The 24,104-nt window shown below is 50.6% G+C and overlaps 2 protein-coding genes across 2 annotated transcripts in view; one reads left to right on the forward strand and one right to left on the reverse strand.

Annotated features, from left to right (window-relative positions):
• Positions 1-24,104, forward strand: part of LOC131096425 (uncharacterized) — a 1,435,131-nt gene that overhangs the window by 601,163 nt on the left and 809,864 nt on the right. Inside the window, 2 exon segments of the mRNA XM_058044763.1 lie at positions 22,179-22,336; positions 22,339-22,429. Of these exon segments, the coding sequence (XP_057900746.1) occupies positions 22,179-22,336; positions 22,339-22,429 (249 nt within the window).
• LOC131096484 (olfactory receptor 14J1-like) lies at positions 14,616-15,542 on the reverse strand. The gene has a single exon (XM_058044824.1). It carries the CDS (start codon positions 15,540-15,542, stop codon positions 14,616-14,618), a length of 927 nt encoding a protein of 308 aa, XP_057900807.1.

Consider the following 24,104-nt stretch of genomic DNA (forward strand, 5'->3'; position numbering starts at 1 on the left):
TCCAGCCTGTGCCCTGACACCGCCTTGTCTCCCCTGAGCCTCCTCCAGGATAAACAACCTCAGCTCCTTCAGCCACTCCTCACAGCTCTTGTGCTCCAGACCCCTCCCCAGCCTTGTTGCCCTTCTCTGGACACACTCCAGCCCCTCCATGTCCTTCCTAAATTGGGGGCCCAGCACTGCAAACAGCACTTGAGGTGCTGCCCAAGCAGTGCCCAGCACAGGGGAAGAATCCCTGCCCTGCTCCTGCTGGCCACACCATTCCTGAGCCAGGCCAGGAGCCATTGGCCTTCTTGGCCCCCTGGGCACACTGCTGGCTCATGTCCAGCCTGCTGTCCATCAGTCCCTGCAGGTCCCTTTCTGCCTGGCTGCTCTCCAGGGACTCTGTCCCCAGCCTGTAGCACTGCAGGGGTTGTTGTGGCTAACATGCAGGTCCCGGCACTTGGACTTGTTCAACCTCACCTTGTTGGGTTTGGGCCCTGGATCCAGCCTGTCCAGGTCTCTCTACAGAGCCCTCCTTCCCTCCAGCACATCCACACTCACCCCCAGCTTGGTGTCATCTGCAAATTTGCTGATGATGGACTCAGTCCCCTCATGCAGATCATCAATGCAGACATTGAAATCCACGCTGGCTGGCTCTGATCCCTCGGCCATCCTGTGGGTGCCCTGGGAAGGCACTCAGGGTGATCTGTTCCATAACCTTGCCAGGCACCCAGGTCAGGCTGACAGGCCTGGAGTTCCCCAGCTCCTCCTTCCAGCCCTTCTTGGGGATGGGCTCACACTGGCATCTCCAGTCCCCTGGGCCCTCCCTGCTGAGCCAGCACTGATGGTAAATGATGGAGAGCAGCTTGGGGAGCTCATCCACAGCTCCCTCATCCCCCTAGGATGGATCCCATCTGCTCCCAGAGACACCTGTGAGCATCTGAGGGGCTCAGCAGGTCACCAACTGCTTCCTCCTGGATTACAGGGGCTGTTCTGCTGCCTGTGCCCATCTACCAGCTCAGGAGAACACTTGTTCTGTAGACAGCCTGTCCTAATATTGAAAATTGAGAGAAACAAGATGTTAAGTAGCTCTGCCTTCTCCTTATCTTTAGTTACTATATTCCTCACTGCATCCAATAAAGAGTAGAGGTTCTCCTTATCCCATGTTTTGCTATTAATTTAATTGTGGAAACATTGTCTATTTTTTTTTTTTTTACAGAAGTGGTCAAGTTAAACTCTAATTGAGCTTTCACCTCTTAAGTTTTTTTTTCTGCACGACTTTACAACATCCTTAAACATTTCCTAAGCTGCTTGACCTTCTGTCCAAAGCTGATGCACCTCTTGTTACCCTTGAGTTCCCACAAAATCTCCACGCCCAGCCAGGCCAGTCATTTTCCTCACTAGCGCATCTTTTGCCACACTGGGACAGCCTGCTCCTTCCCCCTTACAATTACTTTCGTGAAATGTGTCCATCCTTCCTGGACCCCTTTGTTTTTAAGGGATGTTTCCTTAAAAAAAAATCAGTGCCTGATTACTTACTCCCCAAATCTGCATCCCAAATAGGCCAAAGTCTGCCCTTCCTAATTCCAGTGTAGAAGTTTTGTTGCTGCCCCTCCTTCTTTCACAGAACATTGAAAACTTGATTATTTCATGGTCACTGTGCCCCAGGCAGCCTCCGAGCCCCACATCTGCCACCCGCCCTTCTCTGTTTGTGAACAGCAGCAGACAGAGCTTTCCTTGGCAGTGGGAGTGTTACCAAAAATTCAGTAAAATAGAAAACTCCTTAACACCAATGCAGCATTAAAAAGCAGCATTATTTATTCAGGGGCATGCATGGGGGACAGCTCCTCCCAAAGCCCTGCAGGCTGAGTAAAGGAAAGTTTCTGTTTATTTTCTGTATATTGCACACATATTCATTAATTGTCCCAGACTAAATATACATCTGATCTGATATATAATATTTTTATATGAAATATAATATTTATATTATATTATATTATATTATATTATATTATATTATATTATATTATATTATATTATATTATATTATATTATATTATATTATATTATATTATATTATATTATATTATATTATATTATATTATATTACATTATATTATATTATATATATGATCTGATAATCATTTTCCCCAAATCATTAATGTATTTCCCCTCCCCTGTTCTCCTGGAGGTCTCTCTGGTGGCCCCTGGTGGTCGTAGACCCCAATGTTCCAGTGGGTTCCTGGCTGAGCTGCAGGACACTGAGGCTGGTGAACTTCCAGTTCCCCTTCTCACACAATAGGCACTGTGTGGTTTCCATAGGCCTGGGGTTGTGGAGAACAAGCTACAGGTGTGAGCTCAGCTGGTGGAGACAATTGATCATCTGGTAACATGAGGTCACAGAGTGGGCTGTGACATAACAGAGCAGACTGTGACATCCCAGAAGGGCTGTGTGACATTAGAGAATGGTCTGTGACATCACAGAGAAGGTTGTGACATCACAGTGCATACAATGACATCACAGACTCTGGTATGACATCAGAGAGCAGCTCTGTGACATCAGAGGGGGTCTGTGACATCACAGAGCAGGCTGTGACATCACAGAGGCGCTCTGTGACATCCCAGAGAAGGCTGTGATGTCAGAGGGGGGCTGTGTGACATCCCAGGGGGGGCTGTATGAGATCACTGGGTTGGTCACTCTGCCCCAGCTCCCCCTCACAGTTTCTCCCAACAACTCCAATGCTGTCCATGCCCAGCAGGGTCCCTGTCCCCCGGGATCCCCCCGGCCCACCTGGAGCCACAGCCTCCACCAAAGGATGTTCCACAGGATCCACCCAGAGCCTGACATGGGGACAAGGGGCCAGGGCTGTGTGACCAGGACATCAAGGACTGGGATTATCCAGGTCACTGTGGCCTGGGTTGGGTCCCCAGGGCAGGAAAGATGTCTGGCAGCTGGAGCAGGGTCTGGGAAGGGCCTCCAAGGTAGGGCTGGAGCCCTTGGGCTGTGAGCAGAGGCTGAGGGAGCTGGGCTGGTCCAGCCTAGAGCAGGGAAGGCTGAGGGCTCCAGAGTGCTGGGTGAGGTCACAGATAGGGCTGTGACATCACAGAGTTTGTTGTGTGAGGTCATTGAGCAGCTATGGCATCATAGAGTGGACTGTTTGACACCACCGAGCGGGCTGTGAGACCATGGCATGGCTGTATGACATCATAGAGCTGGCTGTGAGGTCAGAGTGTGTGCTCTGATATTACAGAGTGGCAGTATCACTTCACGACAGGGTTTGTGACATCACTGAGGGAATTGTGACAGCACAGAGCTGCCTGTGATGTCATAGAGTAGGGTATGAGGCCATAGAGCAAATTCTGCCATCACCGAGTGTTGAACTGGGGCATCAGAGAGTGGGTTGTGACATCACTGGGTGACTGAGAAATGTCATAGAGCAGTAGGTGACATCACAGTACAGATTGTGAAATCATAGGGTGACTCTGTGACATCACAGGGGCTGTGTGACATCACAGGGGCTGTGTGGCATCACAGGATGCTCTGTGACATCACAGGGCCTGTGTGAGGTCCTTGGGGAGGTCACTCTGCCCCGGCCCCCCTCACAGTTCCCCCCAGAGCAGTCCAACCCTGCTCGTGCACAGCGGGGTCCCCTGTCCCCCCAGGTCCCCTCGCCCCCGGCCCCGCAGCCTCCCCCAGAGGATGTTCCATGAGATCAACCCCAGAGCCTGACACGGGGACGGGGGGCCGGGGCCCTGGGGGTGGCACAGGGGGACAGGGACCCCCCGGCAGCATCCCCGTGTCCCCCAGGGCCAGAGCCTGGGCCAGGGCTCCTTCACTCTGATAAAAAAAAGGGCTTCAGAGCCCTGAAAAGTCCCTGACAAGGGATCAGCAAAAAACAGGTTTAATATTAAGGGACAGCAGGACAAAGTTCCTTGGCGAGAGTCACTCTGCTCCTGACTGGACTTCTAGGACACCAAGGAAACAAAGCAATAACAAAACCAAACCAAATCCCGGCAATCAAACCAGAAATGAACAGAGAACTGTCCCTGTGGTGTGTGACACAAGGGCAGTCAGGGCAAGGATAAAAGGAATACCTCCTAAAAACTTAAGAGAGCTCAAACTTAACAGGACTTAACCTTGACTGATACTGTAAACTTCACAATTGTGCAGAAGAACAGCACTTAACAGCATTTAACCTAACTTCTAACCTATGACTTTGACATTTAACAGAGGAATAACATTTAAAAGTATTCAACTCTGCTTATAACTTATATTAAACAACAAAAGAACAACACTTCACAGCAATTACCTTAGCTTAGACTTTTTGACTTAACCTTACTTACAGGCATGACTGACTCAGCTATCCAAATCCCTCAGAGAGCAACATTTCTGCCACATTTCCCCAGCACAGGCACTCCTGTGTGCACACAGACAGAAGGAGTCAGTGCAAGACACCTGTGAGCAATTCCCCTGAGGGCAGGAAATGCTCACTGGATTTGACTAAATCCAGTGCCAAAAGTGGATCCTTTGGCATCTCCCCAGCAGACAAAGGGTTGAGCCTGGAGGAGTGGGGGGATCGGCCCAGGCTCCGTCGTTATTCAGGATCCCCGAGTGCAGCAAACGGGAGAGTTCCCGGCTGGGAGAGGCCCCACTCAGAGGGAGTCGCTGGCCCAGGAGAGCTCCAAGGGCTCCTTTTGGAGCGCTGTTTGCAGGGCCCCAAGAGAGGGGCTGCAGTCCCAGCAATGGCTCATCCTGGTCACACTTGGCATCAATAGCTTTCTTTGGCAGTGTGAGAACAGGGATGTTGTGCCACTGAGGGAACAAAACAGCTGGTTGGGCAGCAGCAGTGGCTGGAGCAGACAGTGTTTGTGATGAGCTGCAGAGGAGCTGAGCCCAGGGGTTGTTGGCCAAGGCCAAGGCCCAAGGAGCATTTCTCAGCTGGCAGGGTGGTCTGAGAAGGGGAGGGGGGAATGCAGCAGCACAGGACCATGGAACCAAGGGACCATTGTGACACTATGGGGCCTCATGGAATCATGGAGAGCACTGTGATATTGCTGGGCCTCATGAAACCAAGGGGACTGTAGTGACACTGTGTGGCTCCATGGAGTGTAGAGATCATTGTGACTCTGTGAGGCCTCATCAAACCAAGGGTCCATTGTGACACCACGGGGCCTCATGGAACTGTGGAGAACATTATGACGCTTTGAGGTGTCATGGAACCAAGGGGCCATTGTGACACTGTGGGGCCCTGTGAGACACAGGGGCCAATATGGCACTGTGGGGCCTTGTAAGACCAAGGCACCATTGTGACACTGTGGGGCCATGCAGCACCAAGGGACCTTTGTGACACTGTAGGGACTCATGGAATCATAGAGAGCCCTGTGACATTGCGGGGCCTCATGGGACCAAGGGGACCATTGTGACACTTTGGAGTGTTATGGAACCAAGGGATCATTGTGACACTGTGACACCCCATGGATTCAAAGGTCAATTGTAACATTGCAAGGCTTCATAGAATCATGGAGAGACCATTAAGATACTTCACAGCCTCATGGAACTAAGGAGACCATTGTGACACTGTGAGGCCTCATGGAACCAGTGAGAACATATTGGCCCTAGAGGTCCCCACCGAACCAGGAGGAACATTGTGATCCTGTGGGCCCTTTTGAAACAAAGAGGCCTTTGTGACACTGCAGGGCTGCATGGAACCAAAGGTCCATTGTGACACAGAGGGGTCTCCTGTCGTCAATGGTCCATTGTGACACTGAGGAGCCACAGGAGTCCACCGTGACACTGCAAAACCCCAGGGTCCAAAGGTCCATTGTGACATTGCAGGGTTCATGGAATAGAGGAGTCACGTGATATTGTCAGGCCTGGGGAACCACAGAGACCACTGTGACACTGCAAGGCCTCATGGAACCAAGGCACCCTTGTGATAATTCAGGGCCCCATAAAACCAAGGGAACACAAAACATGTCTGGCTGGCTTGGCCTCCTGGGGGCCACCTGACTGGTCCAGCTGACCTTGGCATGTTGAGGGTTTTTTCTCATCTGCTGCTGAAAGTCTGGGGCCCCATGCTTTCCTATGGAACTCTCCTTCTCCTCCAGGCACCTATGGCCAGAATTGGGATTTCACTGCCCACATTCCTTCTATCCAGGGATTGTTCCCATAGGAATATTGCCAGGACAAGACTGGCTGGCAATGGTTTCAGATGACTCACCTCCCATCTGTTCCCAAAACATTGGGGAAGGCTCCATTCCTCCTTCCTATGGGAAAGAACTGTCCTGCCTCTCCAGGTGCCCATGACCGAGACTGGGGTTCCACCTCCAAAGTTTCCTAAATCCTAAGACTGCTCCCAGACAAAATCTGCCATTACTGACAAGTCTGGCTGGACTTGGCCTAGTGAGGCTCTCCAAACACTGGGAGTCTCTGCTTTCCCTCCTGTGCAAAAGAACTGTCCTTCTCATCCAGGTGCCCATGGCCAGAATTTGGGTTCCACCTCCAACATTCCCTATTGTGACAGACTGGAGGAGATTGTTGGCTCGAAACATTTCATGTGTGGGGGGAAGGAAGGGGGCAGGTCCAGCTTTGTCCTGCCCTGGAACCCCAGCACTGCCCTGCCCTGGAACCCCAATCCCCCCAGAGCCTCTATCACAGCCCAGCAGTGGCTGCCAGTCCCTGGCACAGCACAGGCAATGCTCCACAGCCACCTCTGCAGCCCCAGCCCAGCTCCTGAGGGACCAAATGAGCCCAAGGCCCACCTGGGGGAAGGGCCCAGGGAGACCAAGGGGTATTGAAGGCTGACCACAAGGCAAGCACACATCTTGACCCTACCTCCTCTTGGAATTTCCATCTGAACACTGCTGGAATCCAGGAGTTGGTAGCTGCGTGTGTGCTTGTCTGTATCTTTTTTGCCTTTCTCTCTTTCTGTGTCATCTTCTTCTGTTTCTGTGCTCCAGCAAATTTTGATTAACATTAAATTGAACAGGCTTTGAGTTTGTGAAGTTGAATGGGCCAAGTCAATGCTTTCAGAAGTGTTTTTTGTTGATTGAATGTCTGTTGCAGTTTGACATGAGAAGAATTTTAAAAAGTAATACAAAACTTTTTGTGTAACTGAAAATCTGTTAAACCACTGAGATACTGAACACGCCTCTGTGAAACACATATGGTAAAGATTAAAAAACCCAGGAACCTCCTCTTTCTTTTCTAGTCAACAAAGAAGAAGTGGGCCCTCGCCCTGGCCCCCCTCTCAACCAAACCAAACCAAACCAAACAAAACAAAACCAAACCAAGCAACCCTGCCATGGGCTGAGCCCCTTCCCCCCTCCCCAGAGCACCCCCCTCCATTGGCCCTATTCTAACTAAACCAAACCCCAACAACTCTTAAACAGGAAAACAAAAGAGGCTACAAAACCAGAACAAAGCTGGCCACAGCAATTAAAATCTTACCATCAAGTCCCCTCCCCCAACACAATTAAAACTAAAATCTCATACAACCGACAACCCATACAAAATAACCGTACAACTAATATTAAACACAATAAAAAGCCCCAAACCAGTCATAAAAGCAATCCTAATACAACTCAACCACAACTTCTCCCACAAGTTATCGGTGGGTCAGGTGTAAATCCTTTCAATACTTCAATCATCCCTCAACTAAAAAACAAACAAACAAACAAACAAACAAAAAAAAAACCATATAAAAGTCAGTAAAAAGTTAAATCCCTCCCCTCAAAAAGAAGAAAAAATACTTTAATTTGAAAACTAAAATCTTCTTGTAACTTATAAAGAAAAACTCTTTTTCTTTATAACACATAAAACTATAAAAAAAATTCAAATTAATCAAAATATTTCAAATTAATCAAAGAAAAACCTGCATGTTAAATAAATAAATGTTCAAATAACTGTAATTTTATAAAAAGTTTAAACAGGGGGGAAAAAAGTAATCCAGTATCCCCAAAAGAAGATCTCCATTGTCAGATATAAAAATAATTTTAAAAGAAAATAATAAAAAATTTTACCTTTAAAAAACTCATCTTTAAAACAATACCCCTTAAGTTGACATGACCCATCAACAAGCTGTAAAAAAGCTTGTAGCAATAAAAACAACATGACAATAACAAAGATCCCCAGACAACTGTTATCCATGACAAAACTAAGAACAAAAAACAACCTATTTTTTCCTCTTGTAAAAAAAATCACCATAACCTTAAAAAGAAAAACTTCTCCCCACAGTAAACTAAAAAAGTCGATTCCAGAAATAGTGAACTGACTAGAAATTTCTGGTTTACTTTCTTTACATTTTCAGTAAAATGCAAAAGATGAAAAGAAAAAAAAAAAAGTATTCTAAAAAATTTATTTTAATTCTTACTACCTTTTATTTAATTTTACTTTAAAAAAAATTTTATTTATACCCTTTTAAAATTTTAAGCCTACTATACCTTTCTTGTAATCCTATCTCACAACAAGATAAATACATAAATAATTAACCAGCACTAAAACCCAACATACTCATCAGTACATTAATTAAGAAATCTCAAGATTAGAAAGATCTATAATTAACAAACAAAAAGCACTACAGTGTCATAAAAAACATTTTGCCAAAGTTTCTCTGATTTTCCAAAGTTGCCAGTAAAGGCTGTTTTGTTGTTTTGAGTTCCTGAGAATCTCCAGTTCGTATATCTCTAGGGAGTCCAACTCACAGTACACAAGCAATTGTAATTCCTTTTAAATGTCTCCTTGAGAGAATTGTTTGGCGTTTAGGGGTCAGGGCTTGTCTGTCCTGCTTGGCACAGCCCAGGCAGGGCTTTCCCAGACACATTCCACACTCCATTTCCCAGCTGGAACTGCTGCTGCCTCTGAGTTGTGCTGCCCCAGCCCCAGGGACGCTCTCCTTGTCTGCCCATTCCCCCACGGTCTCTGGGCAGGGATGGCCTCAGTGGGGGCTGCTGACATCCTCAGCAACTTGGAGGCTGCTGCTGAATTTTCCTGCTCCAGAGGCTTGTTCAGCCTTCAGCTCTTCAGTGCAGGAATTCAGTGTCCCTTGGCTCATTAGCATTCAGAACATCTTAACAAGCCAAGTCTCTGGGAATGATTTGATTTTAATTTCAAAATCTTGATTAGACAGATTTCAGAGGCCTGTTCAATGTGAATACACTATATTTAAAAAAAACAGCAAGAAAATATTTTTTTAGGTCCTGTAATTTTTTTATTGTTAATTCATTGATATGTGCAATCTCCAATTGACACTGAATCCAAGTACCTCCTCATGCAGTTTGAATAGATATAAAACTCAAGACCCTCCATGGCTGACAATCAATCAGACTCTGTCCCTACCCCCACCCCACCATTTCCCCCATCCAAGCCCTGGCACTCAGAGCAGCCTTGTGCAAATCTGAGCTCCCTCCAAGCCCAGGCTGCACCTGCAGCTTTCAGCTCCTTGGCTCCAACTCCACTTGCTTTCCTTGGAGCTAAGGAGCTGCCCGAGACACAGAGGGATGTTCATTTATTGTCAGCCAACAAAGCCAAGGCAAGGCACAGCTCCATCAAATGCAAAAGTCATTCTTCTCCCTGGCTCTGCCCTGCCCCTGATCCCCCCAGCCTGTCCTGTTTCCTTCACTCTTCCTTTTCCAGGGACTTTCTGGGACAAGGGAGCTCTGTTCTGGATATGGAGGGATGTCCAAGTGCCACCACTGGAGAGGGAACCACAACTCATCAGGTTTGTGTCTTTTGAGGGATCAGGAACTGGTGAGACTCAGAGGCACACAGTTTCTCTTCATGGCCAACAGACCACAGCTGAACAGGACACAATTTAATAACAATCACCCTCTTTCCTGAGCTATGTACAATGTCCCAGCAGTGTCTGATTAGTCCACCATCCACAGGTGATTTCCATACTAAAAAGTAATTTTGGACAAATGGGGCTGTGTGATAGATATAAACACAATTAAGTTCTTGTATCAGGATGCTCGCCCTTGAATGGGGGAAAAACAGCTCCAACAATTCCTGATTTGCAAAGCTGTCAGTGGTGGATGGAGAAAGGGCTCAGGCTGCTCTTGGTGTTGACGAAATGCTGAAAGCAGCCTGACTCAATTCATCTCCTCCTGTCCTGACTGATCTCCCCTCTTTCCCCTTCCACCCATTGGCTTTTGTCTCCCCCCAGCCCCCTGTCAAGAGCCTGGCTCTGTGTTCTCCATCCCCTCCTGGCTGGCACTGCCAGGGTGGGATGAGGAGCCCCTCAGCCTTCCCTGCTCCAGGCTGGACAAGCCCAGTTCCCTGAGCCTCTGCTCACAGCCCAAGGGCTCCAGCCCCACCTTGGAGGCCCTTCCCAGACCCTGTTCCAGCTGCCAGACATCTTTCCTACCCTGGGGAACCCAACCCAGGCCACAGTGATCTGGATAATCCACGTCCTTGATGTCCTGGTTACATAGCCCTGGTCCCTTGTCCCCATGTCAGGCTCTGGGGTGGATCCTGCGGAACATCCTTTGGTGGAGGCTGTGGCTCCAGGTGGGCCAGGGGATCCCGGGGGACAGGGACCCTGCTGGGCATGGACAGCATTGGACTTGCTGGGAGAAACTGTGAGGGGGAGCTGGGGCAGAGTGACCAACCCAGCGACCTGACACAGCCCTGCTGGGGTGCCACACAGCCCCTCTGGGGGATGTCACAGCCAGCTCTGTGATGTCACAGCCCATTCTCTGATGTCACACAGCTGGCCTCTGATGTCACAGCCAACTCTGTGATGTCATAGTCTGACCTGTGATGTCACAGTTGGCTCTGTGATGTCACAGAGGCAGTTCATGATGCCATAGCTTTTCCATGACCTCACATAAGCCGCTCTGTGATGTCATAGCACACTCTGTGACCTCATGATACCAGATGATCAATTGTCTACACCAGGTGAACTGACACCTGGAGCTTGTTCTCCACAACCCCAGGCCTATGGAAACCACAGAATGCCCATTGTGTGAGAAGGGGAACTGGAAGTTCAGCAGCCTCAGTGTCCTTCCAGCTCAGCCAGGCCCACTGGAACATTGGGGCCCACGAGCACCAGGGACCACCAGAGAGACCCCCAGGACAGAAGAACACATGGGTTAAGGAGAGGGGCAATATGTTAATGATTTTGGGAAATTATTATTATATGTGTGTTTAGTCAGGGAAAATCAATGCATATGTGTGCAAAATACAGAAAAGAAACAGAAACTTTCCTGTACTCAGCATGCACGGCTTTGGGAGGAGTTATCCCCCTTGCATCCAGCTGAATAAAGAATGCTGCTTCTTTATGCTACATTGGGATTAAGGAATTTTCTGTTTTACCAAAATTTTGGTAACACTCCCACTGCCACGGAAAGCTCTGTCTGCTGCTGCTCACAAACAGAGAAGGGGTGGTGGCAAATTTGGGGCTCGGAGGCTGCCTGGGGCAAAGTGACCATGAAATAATCAAGTTTTCCATGTTCTGTGAGAGAAGGAGGGGCAGCAATAAAATTTCTGCACTTTAATTAGGAAGGGCAGACTTTGGCCTTTTTAGGATGCAGATTTGGCGAGTACCAAATCAGGTCCTGATTTTTTGAAGGGAAACAGCCCTTAAAAACAAAGAGGTCCAAGAAGGATGGGCACATTTCAAGAAAGTAATCTTAAAGGGGAAAGAGCAGCCTGTCCCAGTGTGGCAAAAGATGAGCTGGTGAGGAAAATGACTGGCCATGTGGGAATCCTTAAAATCAGAGGGTTTTTGGAAAGCTGCAAAAAGCAGGCCACTGAGACAGCAGAATTGTGATTTGAGCTAAGCAGTAGCCATGAGATAGGTCAGCAGGAAAATTATGTAAAAAGTAGAAAACTAAGGACAAATAGAACAATGAACTGTGTATTAACGCTTGTCTAGAATAACTCCCTAAGCTACAGAGAAGTTTATCTAGCAAGATATTAGGAAGTTTGAAGATTAATAATGGAGCTCTGTGCATTGTGTTTTAAGGCTTACATGCAGGCATTGTATTCGAAATAAGCAAGCATTGTTTTAACCAAAGATACATGTGCTTAAAGTGATTGGATAGAACTGCTGTCAATATGCTTTTACTTTGTGTGATTGGTAAAAAAACTTTTAGAATAAGTTGTAACATTAAATTCTCTGTCTACTGCCTGGGCTGTGGACTGATGGCATCTTCCCATTGCCATAACCATGTAATGAGACTGATGCTGAAAAATAAAACAGCTCAAGGAAAGTTCCTAGCTGCCCCATCCTATTTGTGAATTGTAAATAGCCCTGGCCAGCGATATGGCCTGACTGCCCATGGAACTTTTTTGGGAACCCAGGGGAAAAAGGACCAGCAATTCAGGAAGTCTTTAAGAATGTCCTTACATTATGCAGAAAGAAAAGTTGAGAGATGAAAGCTCAATTAGAGCTTAACCCGGCCACCTCTGTAAAAAAAAGAATATTAAATTGTTTTTATAAAAAAAATTATAGCAAAAGTAGGGAGGGGAAGAACCTCTACTCTTTTTTGGATGCAGTGGAGAATATAGTAACCAAAGATAAGGAAACGGCTAAGTTACTTAACACAGTGTCTGTCTCAATTTTCCATATTAAGACAGGTTGCCCTCAGGACAAGAGTTCTCCTGAGCTGGTAAATGGGCATAGGGAGCAAAACAGCCCCCTGTAATCCAGGAGGAAGCAGCTGGTGACCTGGTGACTTACTCAGGTGCTCACAGGTGTATGGGATCAGAGGGGATCGATCCCAGGGGGATGAGGGAGCTGTGGATGAGCTCTCCAAGCTGCTCTCCATCATTCACCATCAGTGCTGGCTCACCAGGGAGGTCCCAGAGCACTGGAGGTGCCAATGTGAGCCCATCCCCAAGAAGGGCTGGAAGGAGGAGCTGGGGAATTCCAGGCCGGTCAGCCTGACCTGGGTGCCCAGCAAGGTTATGGAACAGATCACCCTGAGTGCCTTCCCAGGGCACCCACAGGATGGCCAAGGGGTCAGAGCCAGCCAGCGTGGATTTCAATGTCTGCACTGATGATCTGCATGAGGGGACTGAGTCCAGCATCAGCAAATTTGCAGATGACACCAAACTGGGTGTGAGTGTGGATCTACTGGAGCATAGGAGGGCTCTGCAAAGAGCGCTGGACAGGCTGGATCCAGGGCCCAAATCCAATACAGTGAGGTTTAACAAGACCAAGTGCTGACTCCTGCACTTTGGCCACAACAACCCCTGCAGCACTACAGGCTGGGGACAGAGTGGCTGGAGAGCCGCCAGGCAGAAAGGGACCTGCAGGGACTGATGGACAGCAGGCTGGGCATGAGGCAGCAGTGTGCCCAGGTGGGCAAGAAGGCCAATGGCTCCTGGCCTGGCTCAGGAATGGTGTGGCCAGCAGGAGCAGGGCAGGGATTCTTCCCCTGTGCTCAGCACTGGTGGGGCAGCACCTTGAGCGCTGTGTACAGTTCTGGGCCCACTGGAGTGGGCAATGGGAAGAAATTTGTAGCAGGAAGAATAAAGAAAACAAGGATGAAGCCAAGGAAATGCTCAGGGCAGTTTGGGGGTGGCTGCCAGGCAGCCCTGGCTCTGAGCAACAGCGTCTGCAGTGGGACAGGAAACTCCCAGCTGATGGGAACAAACTTTCTGGCTGAGTGCAGAGGCCAGGACAAAGCTGAGTGGTTTCCCTGGTGTCCCCCAGCCCTTGCTGGCCCCAGGGGCTGATGGCATTTGTGCTCCCTCAGGTTCATGTCCCCACACCAACAGCATGGGGGTGCTCCCTCTGCTGTGTGCAATGCAAACAGGGGCTGCTGAGCCAGTGCTGCCATGTCTGTGCCTGCAAGGATGGGGCACCTGTGTGAGCTGGGGGAGAGGCCAGGCCTGCAGAGGGGGGATGTTGTTGGCAGCTCCATCAGGACGCTCTGGGACACTGCCCTGGGCTGTGCAGCACACTGGGGATGGATCAGCCCCTGCTCTGCTGCTCCTTCCCGTCTGCCCCAGGGCCCTTGCAGAGCCCCAGCCATGCTGTTTGCCCCCAGCCTGCCCACAGCCAGCCTGGGGCTGCTCACAGGGGTTTTCTGTGCTGAGCATTGGCCTGGGCGTGTTCTTGAGAGAGCCTGGGCAAGGAGCCTGGAGCCCCCAGGCCCTGGCCTGAGGCATCAGCGCTGCCCCAGCAGTGCCCATGGCCTGTCTCTGCTGCAGCCCCAGCACTGCCACCCCCAGGGCTGTGCCCGGCCCTGAGAGCACTCAGGCCCTGCAGCAACACCAGGGCCACCAGGGCAGCAGGGCAGGGCCACGACAGCAGCACTGGCAACACCAAGAGCTGCTGCTGGTGGGCACAGCTGCTTGGCCAGCCCTGATCTGCCCCCAGCTCTGCACACAGACATTGCTGCTGCAGCTCCAGAGAAGGCAACAAAAGGGCATCTCTGCAGAAAACTTGGCTGGGAGTTCCTTTATTTACTTTAAAGTCACCCAGAGTGCAGCCCCTCATTGACACAGTCTGTGGCCACAGGCAAGTTGGAGAGAAAAAAAAAAAAGGGAAATGGCAGAAACAATGACATTTTTTCTGGACTATATTTAAACATAAAACAAAGGAAAAGAACCTCCACACTTAAGCAAAAAAGAAGTAGCAAAGATGACTTTGAATACAAGTTATATGCAGATATTGCCCAGCAGTTTAATGTTTATGAAAGCATGCAGTCATCAGTGTCCACACTGCAGCCTTGAGCTCCTGGTTCCTCAGGCTGTAGATGAGGGGGTTCAGGGCTGGAGGCACCACTGAGTACTGAACTGACAGGGCCAGATCCAGGGATGGGGAGGAAATGTTGGGAGGCTTCAAATAGGCAAATGTGGCTGTGCTGATAAACATGGATAGCATGGCCAGGTGAGGGAGGCAGGTGGAAAAGGCTTTGTGCCTTCCCTGCTCAGAGGGGATCCTCAGCACAGCCCTGAAGATCTGCACATAGGAGAAAACAATGAACACAAAACAACCGAATACCAGACAGGCACTGACAGCAAGAAGTCCCACTTCCCTTAGTTGGGATTTGGAGCAGGAGAGCTTGAGGAGCTGTGGGATTTCACGGAAGAACTGGCCCAGGGCATTGCCATGGCACAGGGGCAGTGAAAATGTATTGGCTGTGTGCAGCAGTGAATAGAGAAAGGCACTGGCCCAGGCAGCTGCTGCCATGTGGGCACAAGCTCTGCTGCCCAGGAGGGTCCCGTAGTGCAGGGGTTTGCCGATGGACACGTAGCGGTCATAGCACATGACGGTCAGCAGATAAAACTCTGCTTCAATAAAGAACATAAAGAAAAAGAGCTGAGCAGCACATCCAGGGTAGGAGATGTCCCTGGTGTCCCAGAGGGAATTGTGCATGGCTTTGGGGACAGTGGTGCAGATCATGCCCAGGTCGCTGAGGGCCAGGTTGAGCAGGAAGAAGAACATGGGTGTGTGCAAAAGGCGGCTGCAGGCTACGGCGCTGATGATGAGGCCCAGGAGGGCAGCCAGGGAGATGCCCAGCAAGAGACAGAAGTGCAGGAGCTGCAGCTGCCGCGTGTCTGCCAATGCGAGCAGGAGGAAGTGGCTGATAGAGCTGCTGTTGGACATTCCTAACTCTGGGCAATGTGGACTGTAGAAACAAGACATTGAAAAGCTGAGACCAAGCTCTTGGAATCAACCCTATAGGGTTATTTTAGGAATTCTCTCAAAGCTACTTCTTTACCTGTGGGGATACTTCACTCAATATGTTTATTCTTGAGCTTGGGTTTATGCTCCTGAGTTCCTGATTCATCTTAAGCACTGCTCTCAGCCTGAACCATGGGGAAGCCCACAGGGAGAACAGGGCTCCCTCTGCCCCATTGCAGTCAGACCTGCTGGTCCCCACACAGGTGTAATTTGCCCATTCCACCTCCCTCTAGTTCAGGGTGATCCAACATAAACTGAGCTTGAAAAATTAAGTCGAGTTTTTAAAGACTCCAGTTTAAAAGTCAATTTCTCTAAGCCCTTCTCTCTTTCCCTACACAGCTGGACAGGGAGGGATGCCAAGGGTTGGTCTGGCTCTCTGCTGCCTTGAGTTATGCCTACTGGGAGCTGTTTCTCTCTATCCAAGCCTTGTCCCTGCCAGTGCTGCCAGAGCCCAGCCCAGCCCTGGGGGCTCAGCTCTGCCCTGCAGACCCCTCCCAGCACAGGGCACTGCCCAGGGGCATCTCCCTGGCAGCAGGGCCTTAAGGGAAGCCAGACAAACAGAGATGCTGCAAGCCAAGGTGCTGCTGCTGTCTGTAGGGAGAGGAGGCTGAGGAGGCACTTTCTGAGGGAGATCTGAGGCCCATCTGCTGATGCCCAGGGTGACAGTGCAGGAGTGTCAGTGACACAGCCAAAGCTGACAGCCCCTTTCCCTTCCCTTTAGGAGAAATCTGAGAGCAGCCCTGGCCATGCAGCACCATCTCCACAGCAGGAGGAATCTGCCCTGATGGGGGTGGCTCCTTCCCCCTCCAACTTCTCCCTTGCAGCGTCCATGGGGAGCTGCCAGGCAGGCTGAGAGCTGCTCCTGGCAGGTGGCACATGCCCTGGGCTGGCCAAGAGCCCTGAGGGCTGCAGGAGCTGCTCTGCAGGACAGCCCTGGGCAGCCCTGGCTGCAGCCCCAGCTTCAGCCCCTGCAGCCGTCCCTGGCAGCAGGAGCCATCCTGCCCTGTCCCTCTGACTGTGCCCAGGGCAGCCCCGCTCTGCAGCACATCCTCCTCCTGCTCCTCCTGTGCCACAGAGAAATGGGGAGAGTCCTCCTGACACATTCCCCAGGCTGTGGGGTGTGCTGGCTTCAGGAGATCCCTCCAGGAGCACAGGGGACATTGCCCTGCACCCACACACTCACCATGCACAGGGCTGTGAAGATCTTTCCCCAAGTGAAGTCTCAGCTCAATGTCTTCCCAATCCTGATTGCCTTCAGCCTGTCTCTGCCTGGCTCCTGTCCCCTCAGTGCCTGCAGGCAGAGCCCTCAGCCCTGCTGGGCTGGGAGAGGAGCTGGCCTTAGGAAGAGCTGTTCCTTTAAAGCTCAGCAGCACAGACACAGCACAAGGACTTTAATGAGCCTTGTGGGGCTTGGGTGTTTTTTACATCAGACTCAGTCACTGAGAGAGCGTTCAAAAAACTTCTCAAGAACTCAAAGTTAAATCGAAACACTGAACTTAAAAAAAGTTGTAATGGGTTCTGTGGAGAGACACGACTGGGAAAGTGTCCCCAGGTTCCACTTAGAGCAGAACACTGGAGGCAGTGGTGACAGCTGGGGACAAACAAGTCAAAGGTGTCTCTGGTGCTGAGCAAAGCTGGATGTGTTTGAGGAATGCAAAGGGCCCAGGCCTGAGCCCCAGCCCCTGGCCAGGCAGATCCTGTCCCTCTCTCCTTGCTCAGGGCTCTTCCCGGGATGGGCACTGGCATGTGGGGATGGGCAATGGCAAGGGCAGGAGCATGGGGCGGCCCCTGCCAGGCTGCTGAGCAGGGACAAGGAGGCAATGAGGTCCCAGCCCTGCAAGGGTAACTTGTCTCCTGCTCCTGCCTCAGGCCCAGGGCCAGCAGCCATGGCCAAAGTGCTGCCCAAGGTGGCTCTGGCAGGGCTGTCTGGCAGCTGCTGCCCATCCCTGTGCCCTGTGCAGCCCATGCTGTCCCACGGTGTCCCTGCCCTGCGCCTCTGTCCCTGCAGGCTGTCAGCATCCCCCGGCTGCCCCACCTGGCTGAGCTCTTCCTTTGCTGACAGCTCTGCCTCCTGCCTGCCCACACAAAGCCTGGGGCTGACCCAGGCTCCTTCTGGGGGATGTGTTGCACCACAGCCCTGCCCCGGGAGGGAAATTCTCATCTCCTCATGTCCAGTCTTGGTCTCCCCTCCTGCATTTGTGGTATAATTTCTCTATCTGGCTGTTTCCCATTATGGAGAAAAAGCTCAACCGTTTCCTAATCCACCCTTCCAGCCCTTCCAGGACACTGCTGTTCTCTCCTCAGTCTCTTCACAGGTGAGCCCTGGCACATCAGCCTCCATACATGAGTTATGTTCTTGAGGCCTGCAAATCCCAGCCTGGGAGATCTTTTCGCCCTCTCCAAGGTGTTTTCAGATGAAATCTGAATATCACTAGAGGCCAAGACCAGGCAGAGCTGTCTGGGAGCAATCCCAGGATAGATGGAATTTTGGCAACCAAATTCCAATTTTTGCCATGGCCCCTGGACAAGGCCAGTTCTTTTCCATAGGAAGGCAGGCACAGAGCCTTTGTGCTTCCAAGAAAGATGAGATGTGACCACCAGAAGCCCAGGCCAGGCAGATCTGGCAGGTTTTTCTTCTGCGAATACCCTTGCATACAGGAAATTTTTAATGGGGAATACCAATTTTGTCCATGGTGTTCATAAAAGAGAGACAGTTCTTTCCATAGGAAGGAAAGCATGGAGCCCCAGTGTTTCATGGGCAGATGAGAGGCAGCCCTTGACATTCCAAGATCTGCCAGACCTGTCAGGTCCCCCCTGGGAGACCAAATCAGCCAGAGTTGTTCCATGTTCCCCTGGTTCTATGAGGCTCCACAATGTCCCAGTGGCTCCGTTGCTTCCATCAGGGCCTGAGGTGTCACAATGGCCCCGTGGTTACATGAGGCCCTGAAGGGTCCTAATGGTCTCCATGGTTCCATGAGGCCCCACAGAGTCATGGTGGTCTCTTGGTTCCATGAGGCCCCACGGTGTCACCATGGTATCCCAGAGTGTCACAATGGTCTCCATGGTTCCACCAGGTCCTCACAGTGTCCCAGTGGTGTCCATAGGAAGGAAACAACCAAGCCTCAGTGTTCCAGGAGCAGATGAGGGGAAGCCACCAGAGGCCAAGTGCAGCCAGATTAGATGATGCTGGCAGATTTTGTCTGGGAGCAATCTCTGGATATAGGGAATTTTAGAGGTGCAATACCAGTTTTGGACATTGATGTCTGGAGAAGAAGGACAGTTCTTTTCCATAGGAAGGAAAGCACGGAACACTGGTGTTTCAGGGCCAGATGAAAGGCGGCCATCAGAGGCCAAGGCCAGCCATAGCTCTCTGTCCTGGCAGCTTTGGTCTGAAAGCAGCCCTTGGATATAGGGGATTTTGCAGGTGGAATCCCAATTTGGCCATTTCTGCAAATATCTGTGATATCTAGGATGGTTTTTTCCACAGGAAGGAAAGCACAGAGCCCAAGTGTTTCAGAGGCAGAAGCAGAGAGAGAAGGCTCCTGAGAGGCCAACTCAGCCAGACCTTTCTCTCCTGGCACCTTTCATCTGGGGGAAACTCTTCGATATAGGGAATTTTGAAGGTGGAATCTCAGATTTAGCCATGGGCACCAGGATAGGAAGAAGAGTTCTTTTCAGTAAGATGGAAAGTACAGAGCCCCAGTGTTTCAAAGGCAGATGAGAAACAGCTCTTCAGAAACCAAGGCCAGCCAGACCTGTCTCTCCTGGCAGCTTTTGTGTGGGAGAAATCCTTGGATATAGGGAATTCTGGAGGTGGATTCCCAAATTTAGTCATGGGTGCCTGGATGTGAAAGGTGCTTTTTCCCATAAGAAAGAAAAGCACATTGACCCTGTTGCCTTCTGAAGGCGTGGCGACCTGGTTCTTAGTGCGGCATGGTTGCCCTAGCCCCAGGGTCACTCGGTCCATATGCTCCTGACACCAACGTGGTGGACAGCAAATGGCATTTATTGAGGGGTCACAAGGGTTTTTATAGCTTGGGCAGTCAGTGTCATTTCCTTCTGCCCACGTCCGGCCGGGTGTGGCCAGGTACGGAGCAAAGGTCTGACTGCAGGGGGGAGAATGTCCTGACTGACCGTACAGCCCGATTTCTTCCCCACACAGATCCCTAACTCTCCACATTTCCCCCCTCCCTCATGATTAGTAAAAATAGTATAAAGTTATAAAATGTAGAGGTTACAAAATTTCATGAGTTAGTAAAATTAGTATAAAATTGTGTGTTAGTAACTGGCACACCTTAAAGTAATTGTCGGCGCTCGACAAACATAATGTTAACCGTTTCTAAATGCTTTTTAACGAATAGCACCAGTTTATTTAATATGCAAGGCCCAAAGATTAGGGTTAGTAAGATTATAGCGAGTGGGCCTGTTAGGGTAGAAATCAGGGTGGTGAGCCATGGGGACCGGTTGAACCACGACTCGAACCAGCCCTGTTGAGCTTCTCTGTCCATTTTTCTTAGGTTTAGCCAGTTTCTCAGTTCGGCCACGGAGTCTCTCACGACTCTGGTGTGGTTCGCATAAAAGCAGCATTCCTCTTTCAAGGTGGCACACAGGCCTCCTTGCTGCATGAACAAAAGGTCCAGTCCATGGCGATGGTCTGGCTATTACTTTGAAAGCAACACGAATGGCTTCTTGGGCAGCACGGGTTGTTGTCATAACCTCAGGGGCCCGCAGGCCCTCAGCTTCCGCCTGGGGGGTGATCATAGTGGGATCTGTGCCCATTAGCCTCTGTATGCTGGAGTCGTGCAGTGGATGGTCTGCCCCTGTTACTAAGGCTAGCTGCTTTACACAATTGTCCTCCCATTCCTGTTTAAAAACGATCATCCCTGCCCCATCGAAAATCATCCTGCAAGTCTGTTTGATATCAACAGGAAAGCATATAATTGCCTCCAAAAACGCTGTCAATGAGTGTGGAAACCATGGCAGAATTAATCCCCCTGTCTACAACCGCTTTAACAATTGCCTGCACGTCTTTCGGGTTTCCTGGGGACTAGGTTCTTTGATTTCTGTCTGCCCGCCTCCCCAAGGACCGGGAACACCAGTGTGGCAGACGGAACCCACTCCGCGCAAGCCATTTTTATTTTCTGCCTGTCTGTAAGCAGGGTTTGATCTTTCTCTGATATCCCCTTAACCCACACAGGAGCGCTGTAGCTAGTGATCTTGTATGCCGCTGCTCCCTTTTTGTTACAGCCCAAGTCGGTGTCGGAATCCTCCGACCAACTTTCGAGCCCATCTCAGCTTGAGTCAGAGTCCAAGCCAGAAGTTGACTGGCCGGAAATTTCCGGGCTGCTCAGCCGTTTTCTCGGGCTCCGACCCCGCCCCTTCTTGTAGGGGTTGGGCCGTTCCCTCCCGCTGGGCTCCCCCTGCCTCCTGCTGGGGGAGGTCCTTGCCCTATAAGGACCTAATTTAAATTGAGCGCTTTGATTGGTCTTAGGCTCCTTCTCGGGGGCCGCCCCTCCTCCCCGCTCACCCACGCTTGCGCTGTTCAGCGAGTCTTCTGCATTTCTGCCCCCCGTGTCATCATTCCAGCCCTGGTCACTCGCTCCAGCGCCATTATCAAATGCATATGGCGGGGGTGCGTTTTTATCAACCGCTTCGGGGTCCGATACTATAGCAGCATTCCATGCCTCCTCTGCTAGCCCCTGCCAAAATGGCCACGCGTATTCCTCCCCCTCCGATGGTGAGTCCGGTCGCTGAGGGGGTTCTGGTGTTCGCGCCTCCGCGTGCCTGACCGGGTCAAAGTCCTCCGCCGTTTGCATCACTGCCCCTACCCCCAACTGTGGCGTGGCTAATGAACAAGTTCGCACGGCTTTCCAAGTTTCTTGCTCTTGCTGAGCTTTTTGCAGAGCCTGGATAACTCTGCCCCATGATTTGAGGGCTTTCCCTGAGCCTGAGGACATGGTTTCCTCGACAAAACCTTCGTGCAAATATCCCAAATCTCCGGATGGAGAATTTCTAACGGGCTTTCTATAGCCCCAAGCTTAATCAGTCTCGGCACTACGAGACATAAATCCTTAAGCTTACACTCGATACCCCACTGCATGTGGATCTGACTTATGACCTTCGTGATAGCGTCCATGCTCCTCGCTGGTCTGGGGGTGTCCCCCCCACTGCATGAGGCCAGCTGTGCAGCCACCGGTCCCTCGTCCAGGCGATCCCTGAATCCTGGGTGACGATCGTGTCCCGGGTATAAGGCACCAGATGTTGCCTTCTCAAGGCGTGGCAACCTGGTTCTTAGTGCGGCACGGTGGCCCAAACCCCAGGGTCACTCGGTCCATAAGCTCCTGACACCAACGTGGTGGACAGCAAATGGTGTTTATTGAGGGGTCACAAGGGTTTTTATAGCTTTGGCAGTCAGTGTCATTTCCTTCTGCTCACGTCTGGCTGGGTGCGGCCAGGTACGGAGCAAAGGTCTGACTGCAGGGTGGGGGGGGGGGGGGTCGGTCCTGACTGACCGTACAGCCCGATTTCTTCCGCACGCAGATCCCTAACTCTCCACAGCATCCACACTGGAAAGAGGCCCTACGAGTGTCTCCAGTGTGGGAAGAGGTTTCACACAAGCTCCAATCTCCTCCAGCACCAGCGGATTCACACAGACGAGAGGCCCTTCCAATGCCCCGACTGCGGGAAGGGATTCACAGACAACTCCACCCTCGTCACCCATGGCGCATCCACACTGGGGAGAGGCCCTACGAGTGTCCCCAGTGTGGGAAGAGCTTCACCCACAGCTCTCACTTGACCAAACACCAACAGAGGCACTGGTAAGGGAAGCCCTGGAAATGCTCCAATTTCAGGAAGAGCTTCATGTACCACTCCAGCTTCATCCCCCATGGAAGAATCCACGTTGGGCAGAGCCCTGCTGACCCACATTCAGTGATCTGTGCTGGGAGGACACCTGGCTGGTTATCCTTTGGGTTTGGCCCCAATTTCCTCTTGATTTTTCTTTATCACTTCAAAACACCTGGAATAGGACTAAAAAGAAAGAAATTTATCAAAGATGCCTAAAGTTCCATCAGTTAACAGATACTTGAGCAGCAATTTATCGTTTTGGGACATATTCTGGAAGATTTGTGGTCCTTGGGGGACTTCAGGAAGTGTTCTCCCTATCTTTGCACTCCAAAAGTCAAGATGGATTGATCTGTCACCTCAAAATGATTCAGTCCCACTGAAAACACCTCAATCTTACCCTCAAGGGGCTCAATCCCATTATAAATTGCCTTGTTCCCACCTCAAAAAAACTCAGTCCCATGCTAAAATTACTCAATTCCACAGCCTCCAGGCTGAGATGGGATTGGATACAGACTGGGAGAAGTGGCATCCAAATTTGAGGGTGTGGGATCGGGATTGTGGGGGACTGGGTGTGTGGGATGTATTTTGATAGTAAATAAAATTTTCAAAACTATTAGTTTCTGTCCCATTCATTTTCCATCAGTTCCAGTTCTGTTTTTCAGAGTGTCACCTTCTCAGCTGATTGTGTTTGTGTCCTCCTTTCTCTCCTGCCTTTCTCTGCCTGCTCTGTTTCAATCTCAGTGTCTCCCTTGAGCCAGGGCAGCTCCCACCAAACACCCTGCCCTGATTTAATTCCCAGTCCATGCGCTTCAACAGCCATGGGTGAAGTTATGAAGGCTGGCTGTGAAATGTCACTGTAAGATCTTGCTCCACTTGGCCTTTGGCTCCTTCTTAAGAGCTTTGCCTTCAGAGGCAGGAACATCTTTTCCTGGCTGGGAACTGGAATTCCAGCCCCTGGGAGTGTGTGCCATGGATCCCAGAGGGGCATTCCTGAGGCTCCCAGGGTGCTGCTCCTGCTGTGCCTCCCAAGGAGCTGTGCAGGGCCAGGGCACAAGGTCCAGCAGCTCTGTTGGTTCTGCAGTGCCACAAGGGCCCCTGGTTCCATGAGTTTCTGTACTGTCAACAGCAGTTCCTTGGTTCCCATGATGCCCTGCTGTGTCACTATAGATATTTGGTGTCATGAAGTTCTTCAGTGTCACAATGGCCTCCCTCACTCCATGAGCTTCCGCAGTGTCACAATGGCTTCCTTGGATGGGCAGTGTCACCATGTAGCCCTGCTGGGTCACCATGGACTCTTTGGTTCCATGAAGTTCTGGGAGGTGTGTCCATGGTCTTCTTGGATCCACAGTGTCACAATGGACCACTGGATCCACGTGGCCCTGCTGTGTCACCATGGCCCCTTAGTTCCATGGCAACCCAGTGTCACAATTGGCTCCTTGCTTCCATGTCACTTCCTCAGTGTCAAAATGGCCCCTTCATTCCATGAGGAACACAAAAGTTTCATAGAATCATTGAGCAAATCTGCTGAAGACACCTGGAAACATCTGTTTGCATTCAAGAGAGAGGTTAAAGGTGAGGATGGCACCAGCAGCTTCCATCTGCAACAGAGATCCAGGGAAAGGACAGGGACAGAGAATT

This window comes from Melospiza georgiana, unplaced genomic scaffold, assembly GCF_028018845.1.
Source record: "Melospiza georgiana isolate bMelGeo1 unplaced genomic scaffold, bMelGeo1.pri scaffold_29, whole genome shotgun sequence".
In the NCBI taxonomy this organism is placed as follows: Eukaryota; Metazoa; Chordata; class Aves; order Passeriformes; family Passerellidae; genus Melospiza; species Melospiza georgiana.

What these genes read in the sequence shown, in the direction of transcription:
- LOC131096484 (XM_058044824.1), bottom strand. Translation starts at nt 15,542, where the DNA reads ATGTCCAACAGCAGCTCTATCAGCCACTTCCTCCTGCTCGCATTGGCA.